This window comes from Pan paniscus, chromosome 16 (genome assembly GCF_029289425.2).
Source record: "Pan paniscus chromosome 16, NHGRI_mPanPan1-v2.0_pri, whole genome shotgun sequence".
Lineage (NCBI taxonomy): Eukaryota > Metazoa > Chordata > Mammalia > Primates > Hominidae > Pan > Pan paniscus.
In genome coordinates this window covers 41,369,549-41,384,230 of record NC_073265.2, presented here as the reverse complement: position 1 = coordinate 41,384,230, position 14,682 = coordinate 41,369,549, and the positions used below count along the sequence as shown (strand labels likewise).

Sequence of the window (14,682 nt, the reverse complement as noted above, 5' to 3'; positions counted from 1 at the left end):
GGCCCGTGGCAGGGAATATAGCCATTACTTGTGAGGAAAGGGGCCTGGGATACCCTGTGCTGAGAGTGGCTACCTCAGCTCGTTCTCTGGAGAGCAGTAGATTATTCTTGGCCTCTGAAAGCCTACCAGGCTGCTGTCGACAATAGTATTTGGGCAGACAGTATTGGGGCCTGTGTTTCCCCACAAAAACACATATAATTATAACAGAAAAGAAGACCAGCACTTGAATGTACATTGGAAGCATTAAGAACTAAGCGCGCCCATCCCTGGCTGCTGGCTGGCTGAGTCACCCCTATCCTCCTGCATGCAGATATGCAAACAACAGAGCCATGTTTCCAACACATCTGAGCCTGAGGTTTTATTCCCATGGGAGACGTGGACCGTGGTCCTGGTTCTACCACCACCAAGATGTGCAACCGCACGCAGGCCAGCCACGTGTGCCACGGTGGTTTTCATTCTTCCTCTGTGAAGCCAGAAGCCAGGGACTGTTGTGCTTAGTTCTTAATGTTTCCATTTTACCAGTTCTCATTATCCGTGAGCACAACCCAATATCACCCTCCCCTCCCCCGACCCATTCATACCTTCCCTGGGATGGTTTAAGACTCATAGTGGACACAGGCTCTTGCAGATTCACAAGTAAACAAACTTAAAATACAAATATAAAAAGTCATTCCAGAGTATATTTTGAAAATGGAAATCAGAGTAAATAAGGAAAAGTATATATCTGAAAGGAGATTTGGGCATACCTTTCAAAGAAAAGGGGCCCTGATAGGCAGAGGAACAAAGGGAGTATGACATTAAGGAGGAAGTAAAACATGAAGGGTTTTTTTTTTTTTTTGCTTTTGCTAGTTGAGCTTTTTAACTTTTCGAATATGCGACATCAAGTTGATTATAAGAGTCCCCTCAGAAGTCTTGAGCCCATCTTTACCCCGTACCACTTCCTTTTGAAACTATAATGTAATTCAGTAGGCATCTGGTGATTTTATTTTCTAAAATTTAAACATTAAGATTTTTGTGGCTGGGCACGGGGGCTCACACCCGTAATCCCAGCACTTTGGGAGGCCACGGTGAGCAGATCACTTGAAGTCAGGAGTTCGAGACCAGCCTGGCCAACATGGCGAAACCCCATCTTTACTAAAAATACAAAAATTAGCCGAGCATGGTGGCGCATGCCTGTAATCCCAGTTAGGAAGCTGATATAGGAGAATTGCTTGAACCCCGGAGGCAGATGTTGGAGTGAGCTGAGATTGTGCCACTGCACTCCAGCCTGGGCAACAGAGTGAGACTCCATCTCAAAAAAAAAGAGAAAAAAAAAAGATTTTTGTGTGGAAGTGCTAGTTGTTCACTCTGTGCTGTGTTTCAGGAGCACGCGGTCACCATGCCCTGCACGTGGGTGATGGCATGTGCTTATGCCCCATCGGGATGTGCCATTGCTTGTGGGTAAGTTGGAGCTACAGCAGCTTTTCAGAGTTTGTGTTAACCATAGAATACTGTTCTCTTGGCAAAAACAAACAAATAAGAACTCACAGTTTTTGTTGTTTAATTGTTTAGCAGTATGCTAAATCCTTCCCTGAACTTGATCAAAGAAGAAACCATAAGCCAGCACAGTGGTGCCTGCTTGTAATCCCAGCCACCTGGGAGGCTGAGGTGGGAGGATCACTTGAGCCCAGGAGTTCAAGTCCACCCTGGCAACATAGCAAGACCCCATCTCTTTAAAAAAAAAAAAAACCATAAAACTCTCTTTCATAATTATTTTCATTACAAACTGACAGTAGTTACATTTCAAACCTATCTCCTGCTCTCTCAAATGCTTTTGGCAGAACCATAAACGTTGCAAACATTTTGGAAAGCAACTTGGTAATGTCTGTCAGAAGCCTTGAAAAATGGATAGCCTTTGATCTGGTGACTCCACATCCAGGAACTCATTTGAAAGGAATGATCCAAAACATAGAAAAGCCATATGGACAATGACATTAATTGTAGTATTTTTAAAAATGAAGCAAAAAATACCAGGCGTGGTGGCTCTTGCCTGTAATCCCAGTACTTTGGGAGGCAGAGGCAGGAGGATCACTTGAGCCCAGGAGTTCGAGACCAGCCTGGGCAATGTGGTAATAATACCTTGTCTCTACAAAAAAAAAAAAAAAAAAAAAAAAATCTAATTAGCTGGGTGTGGTGGTATACAACTGTAGACCCAGCTATTCTGGAAGCTGAGGTGGGAGGACTGCTTGAGCCTGGGAGACTAAGGCTACAGTAAGCTGTGATCATGCCACTGCAGTCCAGCCTGGGTGAGAGTGAGACCTTGTCTCAAAAATAAAATAAAGCAAAAAAGGAAAGGAAAAAGGAACCAACATACCCATCCAAGAAAACTTAAGTGAATTGTGGTACACGAATTGAACGGAATATCATACAGCCATTAAAAAGGAAAATTCTCAATTACACTGTGTGAAAAGGGCATCAAGATTACTAGGAAGAGTGTGCCTTATTCCCTATTCTCCTGGAGCTCAGTTTAACAGGGTTGACAATGAGAACTGAAACCGACATAATTCCCAGTCCCTGTGTTGAACAACTCTGAGACCATTCAAAATATTTCTGCCACAGTATCTCAGCCATGTTTTTAAAAAGAGGCATATTAGGCCGGGCAAGTGGTGGCTCACGCCTGTAATCCCAGCACTTTGGGAGGCTGAGACCGGCAGATCACGAGGTCAGGAGATCGAGACCATTCTGGCTAACATGGTGAAACCCCGTCTCTACTAAAAATAAAAAAAAATTAGCCGGGCACGGTGGCGGGTGCCTGTAGTCCCAGCTACTCGGGAGGCTGAGGCAGGAGAATGGCGTGAACCCAGGAGGCGGAGCTTGCAGTGAGCCGAGATTGCGCCACTGCACTCCAGCCTGGGGGAGAGAGCAAGACTCCATCTCAAAAAAAAAAAAAAAAAAAAGTCATATTATAAAGGCTGGGAGGAACTATACCAAATAAAATAGTAGTTCTTTCTGGATGATGGGACTATGGGGATTTTTCTCCTTATAATCAGGAAGAAAGAATTTTATTTTAAAGAGGAAAAGCCCGAGTCCCCAGGCAAATGCTTTGGAGCCCTCTCCAGCCAGTCACACCAACCATCTTCTCCAGTGTCCCTTCCCTTAGGGTGGCTGCTTTGGGGACATAGTCTCACTCTCCTTCCAGTGGCCAAGACCACTTGTCCCTTTGGAGCCCATGTTCACATACATGTATTTCACTCTTTTTATTTTTTGAGATGGAGTCTGGCTCTGTCACCCAGGCTGGAGTGCAGTGGCATGATCTCGGCTCTCTGCAACCTCCGCTCCCTGGGTTCAAGCAATTCTTCTGCCTCAGCCTCCCAAGTAGCTGGGACTACAGGCGTGCACCACCACGTCTGGCTAATTTTTGTATTTTTTTTTTTTGCAGAGATGGGGTTTTACCATGTTGGCCAGGGTGGTCTCGAACTCCTGACATCAAGTGATCTGCCTGCCTCAGCCTCCCAAAGTGTTGAGATTGCAGGTGTGAGCCACTGCACCCGGCCCATATTTTTTAATTTTTAAAATGGCTCAAAAGTGGATTGTGTCTCCACTTTATAGATGGATGCCAGTATTTATATAAAATTTATTACCATCTACTTCCTAAAAGGATAAGAGGTGCTATAATAAAAGATATATATGTAAATATATATATATTTGTACTACATGTGTAACACATCTATTAGAGAAAGCAAGCAAGAGAGAAATAGGCCACAATTATAAGGTTGGTGCAAAGGAGTTTAGCCAACTACAGTTAGAAGGCACAGTTCCAAGACTGCCCCTTGCTTCAGATACTGGCTGCAAATTTGAGGGTCCCCACAACCCCAGGAATTCACTAAAACAACTCGCCAAACTCATGAAAGTGCTGTACTTACTACCACAGTTTTAGTACAGTGTAAGGGTACAAATTAGAACCAACCAAAGGAGGAGACCCCTGGGGCAGAAGCCAGGAGGCATCCAGACATGGAGCTGCGAGTCATCATCTCCCTGGTGTGGTCACTGACGGTGTTGTTTCCTCTTGGCCACGGTGTATGGTAATACATGCAGAGTATTGCCAGCTGGGGAAGCTCCTCTGAGCCTTAGGTGTCCAGAGGTTTTATTGGGGGCTTGACCACACACTGCCTGTGTGGTTTACCTTTATAAAGTCTGCAGTCTCTCTAGAAGTTCGGGCAGATACCTTTAGTCTCAAGTTCCTCTGAAGATCAGACCTGATATGATGCATCCAAAAGCCCCCATCATAAATCACATTATTAAACTGGTGGCCAGAGCCCCCAAGCAAACCAAGCCACTCTTACCAGGCAGGACATTCCAGGGGCCCAGAGATCACTTCCAAGTAGCTGAGGGCAAAAGCCAGACCTCTGCTGCAGTGTCAGTTCTTCACTACTCAGTAGGAATCGTAAGTTCTCCACATTTTTTTATATCCTAGGGTAATATGTTTCTAGTTGGACATGAATTTTAGCAGATGCATAGAGCTGGATGTGTTACATAATCTGTCAATGTCCAATATTGAAATATTAGATATGCAGTTCTAAATTACAGAAAGAATATATTGGGTAGGCCCTTCTGCAATGTGTAGTGAATATGATAATAGTGAACAATGTGTTCAACAGTAGTTTAGGAAACGATGCTGTGGCTGTTTCTTAATTTTACCCTCACTAAATGGAATGCAGCAGCAGAATTCCCATGGGGGTAGCGGGACGAAAGGAAGAGAGCAGCCTTACCAGGCCCAGATAGATAGCTTTCTGGTGACTTAGCGTGGTGCAGAACAGAATTCAGAGTGGAGGGATGGCTGGCGCCCTGATCTTTGTCATCTCTGTTTCCCCACCCTGGCATGTGGGAGGTGCTAGCACCTTTCCTGGCTGCCTCACTGGCTGTTACGAGGGCCAAACAGAGGAAGTTCAAGGTATGAACATTTGTGAAGGCATTTTTCAAAATATGGCGGTCTAGTGGATGAGAGAGCGTCAAAGACGAAACTAATACTGACTCCTTATCGCAGGTAAAAGTACCATCTCCCCTTCCCAGACCTTTCCCAAAACTGCTAAGAGCAGCTGTGATTCATTTGAGTTTCTAGTGGTAAGTCTGACATAATGTTTCCCAACCATGACTGTGTGACATCCCTGTGACTCTGTTATCTGTAATAGACCCACACCGATGCCACATTCTCTAAAAGTCATTGTAGGTAATAATGGGGATATTTTTTATCCCAATTTACCTGGCTCCTGGGTCTCTCTCTCAGTTGTTTCCAAACTTGAAAGCTAAAACCCAAATGGTATTGCCACAATCCCCTTTCCCCCAAAAATGTGTCAATTGGTTATATATACAAGTATTTCTTATTTAGGAGCCATATCCCCAAGAAGCTTTCATTCAGGTATTGTACACTTACTATGATCTCATGTGTGCAAGGCACTGGGCCAGGTGTCATACTGGAATTCAAAGATGAATACGTAACCAAGATCACAACATTAGTTAGGTACTAAAGCAGAGATTCGACACTGGATGCATCACTCTGCAAAACCTTCCTGCTTCTCATAGCAATGCGAATAACCCTAAGTAATAAGTATCTCAACAGAGAAATTACTCAGGATGGGGAGGATGTATCCCAGCTCAGGGGTCAGGGAGGACCATAGTCCACAGCATGCTTGTCCCTTACCATAGCCTAAGTGCAAATCATTCTCTACACATTCTGTTTTTTTTTCTCTTTTTTTTAGTCAAAGAATCTCACTCTGTTGCCCAGGCTGGAGTGCGGTGGTGTGGTCTCAACTCACTGCAACCTCCACCTCCCAGGTTCAAGCAATTCTCCTGCCTCAGCCTCCCAAGTAGCTGGGATTACAGGCACCTGCCACCTTGCCCAGCTAATTTTTGTATTTTTAGTAGAGACGGGGTTTCTCCATGTTGGCCAGGCTGGTCTTGAACTCCTGACCTCAGGTGATCTGCCTGCCTGGGCCTCCCAAAGTGCTAGGATTACAGATGTGAGCCACCGTGCCCAGCCTCCTCCGCACATTGTATAAACAAGTTTGCCAAAGCTAATTACTGATAAGAAACTACCCAAGAATACACCTGTGTACCTCCCAAGCAGCTGGAAAAGCAGAAGGGACCCTTGGCTTTCCCAGTGCCTCAGAAAAAAGTGACCCCATTTTAAATATTGTTCCCTACAAAAAGAAAGCAGGGCACCTTAGGGTAAGGCTGGGGTTAGGTCTTTGGGAGGAAAAGAATAAAGTGAGGCTAGGATATTTTCTTGTTCTAGAAAGTAAAGGAACGTTCAAGGACCAATAGGGGTCATACATATATTAAAAAAAAAAAAAAAAAACACAGCTGGCTTGAAGAGGCCCCAAATTTGGGGTAATTTGAGCATCAAATGTAGTAATGATAATAATGGATCATGATACAATTAAGAAAAAAAATCAAATTTATGGGTGTACAGTGATACTGGGAAGGAGGATTCTTCATTACAGAAAAACACCAGCTAATAAATATGGAAGACATTATCAAAATAAATCACCCTTTTGCACCCCTAAAGTAATATCTGATTCAAGCAAGGATAATCATGTAAAGCCTTTGTATGAAAGGTGGTTGGAGAAAATGATATTTTTATGGTCTCAAAATATCACACCACAGATTATTACTGATTACAAACAAATTACCTTTACCCTGGAGATATCTAGTGGTCCACCTTAACCAAGTAATCAAAGTTGGCTTTACCAATCTTGGTAGAGACATTACAAGCCTTCTGACATGAAGCAATAAGAAAGAAGTACACAGTAGCACCTTGATACTCTTATTGCCAAAATGTTCTACAGTACTTGAATCTAACCATTAAGAAACCATCTGACAAATCCACCATATGCGACATTCTATAAACAGCCAATCTAAGATTTCCTGTCATGAACAACAAACAGTAGGTAGTTTCTGTTCTAGGTTAAAAGATCTTAAAAAGACATAACAACTGAATGCAATATGTGAGTCTTGGTTGGTCCCTGGATCCTGGCGACAATCAGGGAAGATTGAATACGGCTGGCTTATTAAATGGTGTTATGGAGGTTTTGTTGATTTTCTCAAATGTGATAAGGATGTGGTAGATAGACAGGAGAATGTTCTTATTTTTAGGAGATGTAAATTTGCAAGTGGAAGTGTTTAGAAGGAAAATGTCATATCTGCAGTTTGCAGTCAAATGGTTCAGAATTTGCTCCTGTAGATATGACAAAATGTTAAGTCTGTGAATCTAAGGGAAGGGATCTGGGTGTTCAGTATACTATTTTTTTTTTTTTTTTCAGTTTTACAGTAGGTTTGAAAATCTTCAAACTGGCCAGGCACAGTGGCTTACACCTGTAATCCTAGCACTTTGGGAGGCCAAAGGAGGATTGCTTGAGGCCACGAGTTCGAGGCCAAGAGTTCAAGACCAACCTGGCCAACAGAGCAAGACCCTGTCTCTATTTAAAAAAAAAAAAAGAAAGAAAGAAAAGAGAATCTTCAAAGTAAAAGTTGGAGGAAAGGGTACAATATATGATACTGCTAAAGAGAATATGTTGAAAAGTTCATGTGATTGGAAAAGTAGACACATATTCTGTGATTCTGCATTAATCTTTGGTACTTCTTTCTTTCCATCCTAGTGGTTTGGATAATAAGTGTTCTGTGTACCCCTTGACGTTTGACAAAAATGAAAACATGGCTGCCAAAAAGAAGTCTGTTGCTATGCACACCAACTACCTGTCGGCCTGCAGCTTCACCAACTCTGACATGCAGGTAAATAGGCAGCCCCCGGTGTCAGGTTGACCTGCCAAGGAGCACTAAAGAGGAGCTGAGAGGAGAGGAAGCTTTTGGCGTCTCTCTGAACAAGATGGCTGTGCTCCAGTAGTTTGCTCTAAGAGGAAGCTCCTATTGTTTCTCATTAGTTATTATTATTTTAATAACATGAGAAGGTTGGGGCTAGTGATTGTTGGTAGTGTTGAGATAAAACTGCATGGCATATTGAAAATCCTCCTCTGATTGACTTGGCGAGGGTGGGAGTGGAGCAGGGAACCCCCTGGGGTGCAGGCAGTTACTGTGCCCTGGTCTGCGTGCTAACGTGTGTAAAGCTTCACTGAGCTGTCGGGCTTCAGAGCTGTGCACTGCATGCATCTCACTTTACAGTCCTGTTTTAACCAATGCAAAAAGAAAATGCTTCACCATATTAAATCTTTGCTCTACTTTAAATACACTACAGTGAAAACAACACAACCTTTATCACTTTAAGTTTTCTTTAGCAAGTGGTGAAAGCACCGCATCATTTATTTATTCACACTTATTCAGCAAACCTTCTCAGTACCTACTACCCATATTGCCAGATACCACGTGGCTCTGGGGCCAAAAGCTCAGTCTTGGCCCTCAGGGACCTTCATGAAAACCAATAATGGTTGGACAGTGGGGGAACTGGGGAGCTCCGAGCAGGAGGGGTTGGTCACAGACTTGCTGCTGCCAGTGAAGAGGGACCGCTGCCACTCCAGGCGGCCACAGAGTGTGAGGGAGCACAGTGGGAGGCAGGCAGCCGAGAGGTGGGTGGGGCCAGATCTCAGGGCTCCCTGAGTGCCTGGGCTGGACCCTGTAGGTGACGGGAGCCCTTGCAGGGGTGAGTCAGATTTTGGTTTGTTTAAAAGAGAAAAGTGTCTGAGTTAGATTAAAGCCTTCCATAGTTTACTCTGGCTTCAGTGAATTGATGTCAGGAGGGATGGGGAGGTTAGAGGCAGGGAGGTCAGGTGGCTGGGTAATTGTTCAATTGCTGACTGGAGGGATGTTGGGACTTGCAGTGTCACCATTGTGCCCCTGTTGTTTACACCTATTATTTGAGCCTAACCAGGAATCTTGCAGACTTGTTCACCAGGGGGCGCTGTGGCCACTGGCTGGTGCAGTGGCCAAAACGAGATGTCTTTGGGCCTGAGGCAAACCAAAGCAACAGAGGACAGTTAGGCTGGATGAAGGCAGGCTCAGGCGGCTACCACGACCATCAGGCATCTGAAGCCCCTCTGTGGAGACCCATCAGACTCGCTCTGTGTTGCTCCGGGGCAGGGTTGGGGATGAAAGGGGGCACCAGTAGGTGAGAAAGTGCTTTCTTTTCCAACAAGCAGCTTAGCCGGAGATAAAGGGAAGCCACAGCTGGCTACCTCGGCGGGGACGCGGCCTGGGAGGCAGGGTAGGTAAAGGGTGGCTCTGGAGGCAGACAGCAGGATTGGATCTTGGCTCCGCTGTGTTCTAGCTGGTGATCCTAGACAGCGTTTGAATTTCTGCGCGCTTCATTTTTCTCACCTGCACATGAGGATAGTAAAGTAGTAAATCTGTCCCGCATAAGGTTTTCTGAGGCTTAAATTAGATGATTCATGTACATAGTGTAGTCCCTGGTAAATATCAGTAAGTGTTAACTCTTATTATTTGTTTGTTTGTTAGTTTGTTTTTTGAGACAGGGTCTCACTCTAGTACCCAGGCTGGAGTACAGTGGCACAGTCTGGGCTCACTGAAGCCTCCACCACCCAGGCTCAAGTGATTCTCCTGCCTCAGCCTCCCAAGTAGCTGGTAGGCCTGTAGTGGGTCTGCAAGCACACGCCACCATGCCTGGCTAATTTTTGTATTTTTTGTAGCGATGGGGTCTTGGTGTGTTGCCCTGGCTGATCTTGAACTCCAGAGCTCAAGCAATCCACTTGCCTTTGCCTCCCAAAGTGCTGGGATTATAGGCGTGAGCCACTGCACCCAGCCAATTTTATTATTATTAACACAAAGCTTCGTGGATGATGCTGATACATGGCCTAGTTTGGGTACTACTGAACTCATGAACCTCCAGCTTTCTTCAATCCCTGGGATCTAGGTTGATAAAAGAGAAACTCAAGCGGCTGGTATGAGACTATGGTATTAAACCTACAAATTCTCTGCATTCCAGAACAAATGAGTGACAATGAGTTAGGGGTTCTGTTTAATGCATTTATATGAATAAATGTTTGGTCTTTAAACTTTATTTTTACTTATATTATAATGAAGATCAGAAACACAAAATTGAAAAGTATTAGAAATCTACTTTTAACTTTTAAAAACTATTCATTTCTTTGATCAAACAGTATGGTATGAAAATTTCCTAAATTAAAGAGCAAGACTGGGGTAGTTGCTTAAAGAAAATTGTTTGGACCTGGTGTCTCAAAATAAACTGTAAGTTACTGCAAGTGTTATTAGGAAAGCAGTGAGTTGGAACAGCCACTAGTGGGTGTGGGCCAGGAGAGATTGAGGGAATTTGAGCATCCAACAAAATATGAGTACCCAAATTTCAGCCTCGGTTCAGGTTTTGTGTGTCCATAAGCTACTTTGCCAGCTTAAGTCATCTTGTTGGATGTATGCAGGCCTCCTGAGGGAAGTCAAGGCTGGAGAGGGTCCTGTGGACAGCCAGTGGGTGCAACACCAGGGCGGGAGCAGATTCCCCTCCTTGTAATTTGTTCCTTCCCTGCAAAAAAAGAAGAAAAAAAAATGAGATTTTTTTTTTTTTTTTTGATACCAAGTCTCACTCTGTTGCCCAGGCTGGAGTACAGTGGCGTGATCTCAGCTCACTGCAACCTCCGCCTCCCAGGTTCAAGCGATTCTAGTGCCTCAGCCTTCCAAGTAGCTGGGACAACAGGCGTGAGCCACCACAACTGGCTAATTTTTGTATTTTTAGTAGAGTTGGAGTTTTACCATGTTGGCCAGGCTGGTCTTGAACTCCTGACCTTGGGTGATCCGCCCACCTCACCCTCCCAAAGTGCTGGGAAAAAAATGAGATTCTTTATGTGCAAGGCCTAACATATAAGAGAGAGGGGAAGAAAAAGGGAAAGGGGGCAAAGGGTGAGGAGGAGAGATCCCATCAGCAGCTGGAAATTGAAGGTGTGGTGTGGTCAGTGGTTGCATTGCATGCTAGCGGCGCATAAGGCCTGATTCCTCTTTTCTTTCCTCAGCCATCAGTAATCATCTGCAAAGGGCTCTCTTGCGGACACTTATGCTGCAAGAGCCACTTCCTCCACGGTCTTATCACCTCACCCAGGCCCTGTGGAGCAGCCAGAAGGCGGGGAGAGCTTCTCCCTTGCAGGTCCCCTCCATTGCTGTCAGTACCCAGCTGGCTCCAGGTCTCTGTGATGCCGCCAGCTGGGCCTATGAGGGCCCCGAACCCTGAGTCCTCACTGCCTTTCTCCCAATCCCAGGAAGGTATGCTCAGCCAGAGCCCAGGCCTCATACACACTGGCAGTGACAAAAAGTAAAATTCCAGCCCTGTCCCCATGTCTTTCCCCGGGCACCCCTGTGTGCCTTTACTCTATGGCTGACCTTTGTACTTGTAAGCTATCCAGAGGCTCTTTGGGCCTCTGCCAGAGTTTCCTAAAACATACGTTTGCTTTTCTCATTCTCCTGCCCAGAAGCTTCCAGAGTGCTCTCTTGGCTTCAGACTGAGTCCCCACCTGTGAACGGGCTCACCTTTCATTTAGTGCAGACATAGGCCCCCCTGGAGTTTGTCTCTCCCCTTCCCTTCTTTCACCTGGCCAGCTCTCACTCTTCCTTGAAGACCAACTCAGATATCACCACACTGGGTTTGGGACCCTCCTGTGTGCACACCTGGATCCCAGCACTTCTCATGCTGTTGTCATTGATCCTTGTCTACTGGTGATGTCAACTCCCCATGCGAACATCAGAAATACTTGCAACCAAGCAAAGCTAAGGTTATCTGACCTGCCACAGTAAGGGAGAACCTCCACTTGGCAGAATCTTAGTAGGTTCTGAAAATGGAGGAATTAGGGAAGGGTACTTAGAGGATTTCAGGGTCCAGGCTTGGTGATTTTAAGGTGGGTCTTGCAAGGCCGTTTTAGCTTTGGATTGGTGAGCCCAGCAAGCGAACAGTCTTTGAGTCTGGATGAGCAAGCTGTTAATCTTGGTAAGTTGTCTAATCGATTCACAGTCTTTTCTCCCAGGAGCAGGTATTTTCTGCAGCAAGCAGTTAAGTTATTTTTACTTGGTCTCAGTATGGTTTAACATAGTAACAGGAAAGTTGGCCTGGTCCCAGAATTGTTTAACACAGGGATGGGGAATTATGTTGGTTTCATTCTTACTGGCAATCCTATTAAACTGAGTTCTGGGAGAACAGAAACTGAGACACAATCTTTCTGCAAACCCTCATGCATTAGCAGAGTGCCTGGCAGACACTGTCAGCACACAGCAGATGTTTCTTGAACCTCTGTATGCGTGAATATCCTCTGGCACCCGTCAGTGGTCCTGGGAAGCCTCTGGGCAGCACTGTGCTCGGGAAAAGCAGCAACAGAGAATGTCCAACAAGATGCTTCCTAGACCCCTGCTGCTCCCAGTGTGCCCCGTGACCAGCCTCAGCATTCCCTGGGAGCCTGTGAGAAGTGTAGACGCTCAGGCCCCACCCCAGACTCTGTATTAGCAAGCAGCCCAGTGATGTGTATGCATCAGTATCCAAGAAGCACTTTAAGTGTTTGGCCTGCACAGCAGTGGGAGGCATCGAAGGTTTTAAACACTCAGTAGAGACTCACGGAACACTTCCTACGAGCCAGGCATGTGTAGAGCCCTGTAGGTACCACCATGAGGCCGCCAGGATTTCAGCTCTGCTGGGAGGCAGGCATATAAACACAACTCAAGGACTGTGAGGGTGTAGGAAATGCACTCTTTCCTTCTTTGTATAGGAGAGAGATTTCTGTGCATGAACCCAGATACAGCAGGTAGGGTGTGTGTGTGTGTGTGTGTGTTCTGCTTTTCCCTGCGAAACGTTAAGCCTCTGATTGACTGCCCCCGGCATAAGCAATAACCACAACCATATAAACACAACTCAAGGACTGTGAGGGTGTAGGAAATGCACTCTTTCCTTCTTTGTATAGGAGAGAGATTTCTGTGCATGAACCCAGATACAGCAGGTAGGGTGTGTGTGTGTGTGTGTGTGTGTGTGTGTGTGTGTGTGTGTGTTCTGCTTTTCCCTGCGGAACGTTAAGCCTCTGATTGACTGCCCCCGGCATAAGCAATAACCACAACCACCCACTTCCTGTCCTTTTCTGCGGGCAGATCCTGACAGCGAGCGGCGATGGCACGTGTGCCCTGTGGGACGTGGAGAGTGGGCAGCTGCTGCAGAGCTTCCACGGACATGGGGCTGACGTCCTCTGCTTGGACCTGGCCCCCTCAGAAACTGGAAACACCTTCGTGTCTGGGGTAAAGACCCAGTGGAAATTCCCTAGGGCTCCTGTGTCCACTAAGGAGGCTTATGGTGGCAGTTCTTGTCCATTCATGGGATTAGCCTAGGCACTTCCCTAGAAGGAGCTGCAGGAATTGTCCTCAACTCCCCACTAAACCCCCAGCTCCTGCAGTGACCGCACTGGCTCCAGGCCCCTCTCGGGGGCTTGGTGGGCAGCTACAGGGCTAAGCTGTGAGGGCCTCCTTCTGTTCTGCCACTGATGTTAGCAGTCTATAGAGTAATCTGGAATGTTCTCCTGTATGAGTGCTGCAACTCAAGGTGCATATCTGCCACATTTTAAAATGTCATTCCTCAAGTAAATAGCAGAGAGTTAGCATCTGAGAGCATCAGAGATGCGCACAAGGGCATGGCAGGTCAGATGGCTACTGAGCTGAGGCAACGCTGTGATGCCACCAGGGCTTTGAGGCCTGTGGGGCACTCTCCTACCCCACCCCTGCCAGCCACCATCCTCCCTCCCATCACAGGGTGCAAGAAACAGAGGCTTTGAAAGCTCAGAGTTGGCAGACAGGGCCACAGAGACTCAGAGAAGCACTAGACTAGGAGTCAGGGTGCCTGGGTCAGGGCTTTGCTACCTGACTGTAAGTCGCATCCGCTATAAGTTGGCCATAGTGCATAGTGGTATTTGCACTTCCCCTCCCCAGGATGGTACAAGCAGTAGATGGAAGAGTTTGCAGTGTGTATGCAAATGGGAGGGGCAAGTCCTTCTGGGGCCAGCCTGAGAATAAGGACAGAGAGCTGGGCCAGCTGACCTTACCATGGGTCCTGTCTCACCTCCATCAGGAGGCAGTGGTGAGACAGGACAGTGACGCACACACTGTCAGGTGGCTTCTGCAGCTGGGACACATAAGGGACCTTTGCTCCAGGCTGCCCACATATCGATCCTGGGAGCCAGGCCAGGGCTGTATGAGCTGTAGTTAGCAGGAACCCTGATTTTCTTCCTGGGTATTTGGCCATGTGTAGATGTTTCAACCCTGTGCCTTGGTATCACTGTATTTATCTCTCCTCAACTCTACTGTGTTTTTTAAAAATTACTGCTATTACTGTAGATCATATTGTCTCTTTCAGAGCACTAAACTGCATCCAATTGAGTGTCCTCTAAAGATGTGAAGGCCTTTCTGGTTTCTTTGCCCACATTTTCAGTAAAGACACTCGGGGTGCTGAACTCCCACAGCGGGCCTTCCTCAGATGTGTGATGGTGCTTTATTACACACCTCCCTCTGCTCCAAGTTGAAACCAACAACTTAGACACCAGTTTTAAGCTGTTACTTTTTAGCTGTTTGATCATATAAGCTATTTGACTATTGAGAGTCCACATTCTACTACTTGAGCTTGATAACATGACCACTCTGCAGGAACTTACCAAACTGCTCCCAGAGCCTTGATAGGATAATGGAAAACCCTCATGTCTGTGACCTTCTGGGTCA

General features: G+C 46.1%; 1 protein-coding gene across 1 annotated transcript in view; it reads left to right on the top strand.

The window, feature by feature from the left end:
* GNB5 (G protein subunit beta 5) overlaps positions 1 to 14,682 on the top strand; it is a 61,333-nt gene that overhangs the window by 33,700 nt on the left and 12,951 nt on the right. The window contains exons 4-6 of the mRNA XM_003827846.5: positions 1,364 to 1,440; positions 7,635 to 7,767; positions 13,072 to 13,215. Of these exons, the coding sequence (XP_003827894.2) occupies positions 1,364 to 1,440; positions 7,635 to 7,767; positions 13,072 to 13,215 (354 nt within the window). The remainder of the gene's footprint in view (positions 1 to 1,363; positions 1,441 to 7,634; positions 7,768 to 13,071; positions 13,216 to 14,682) is intronic.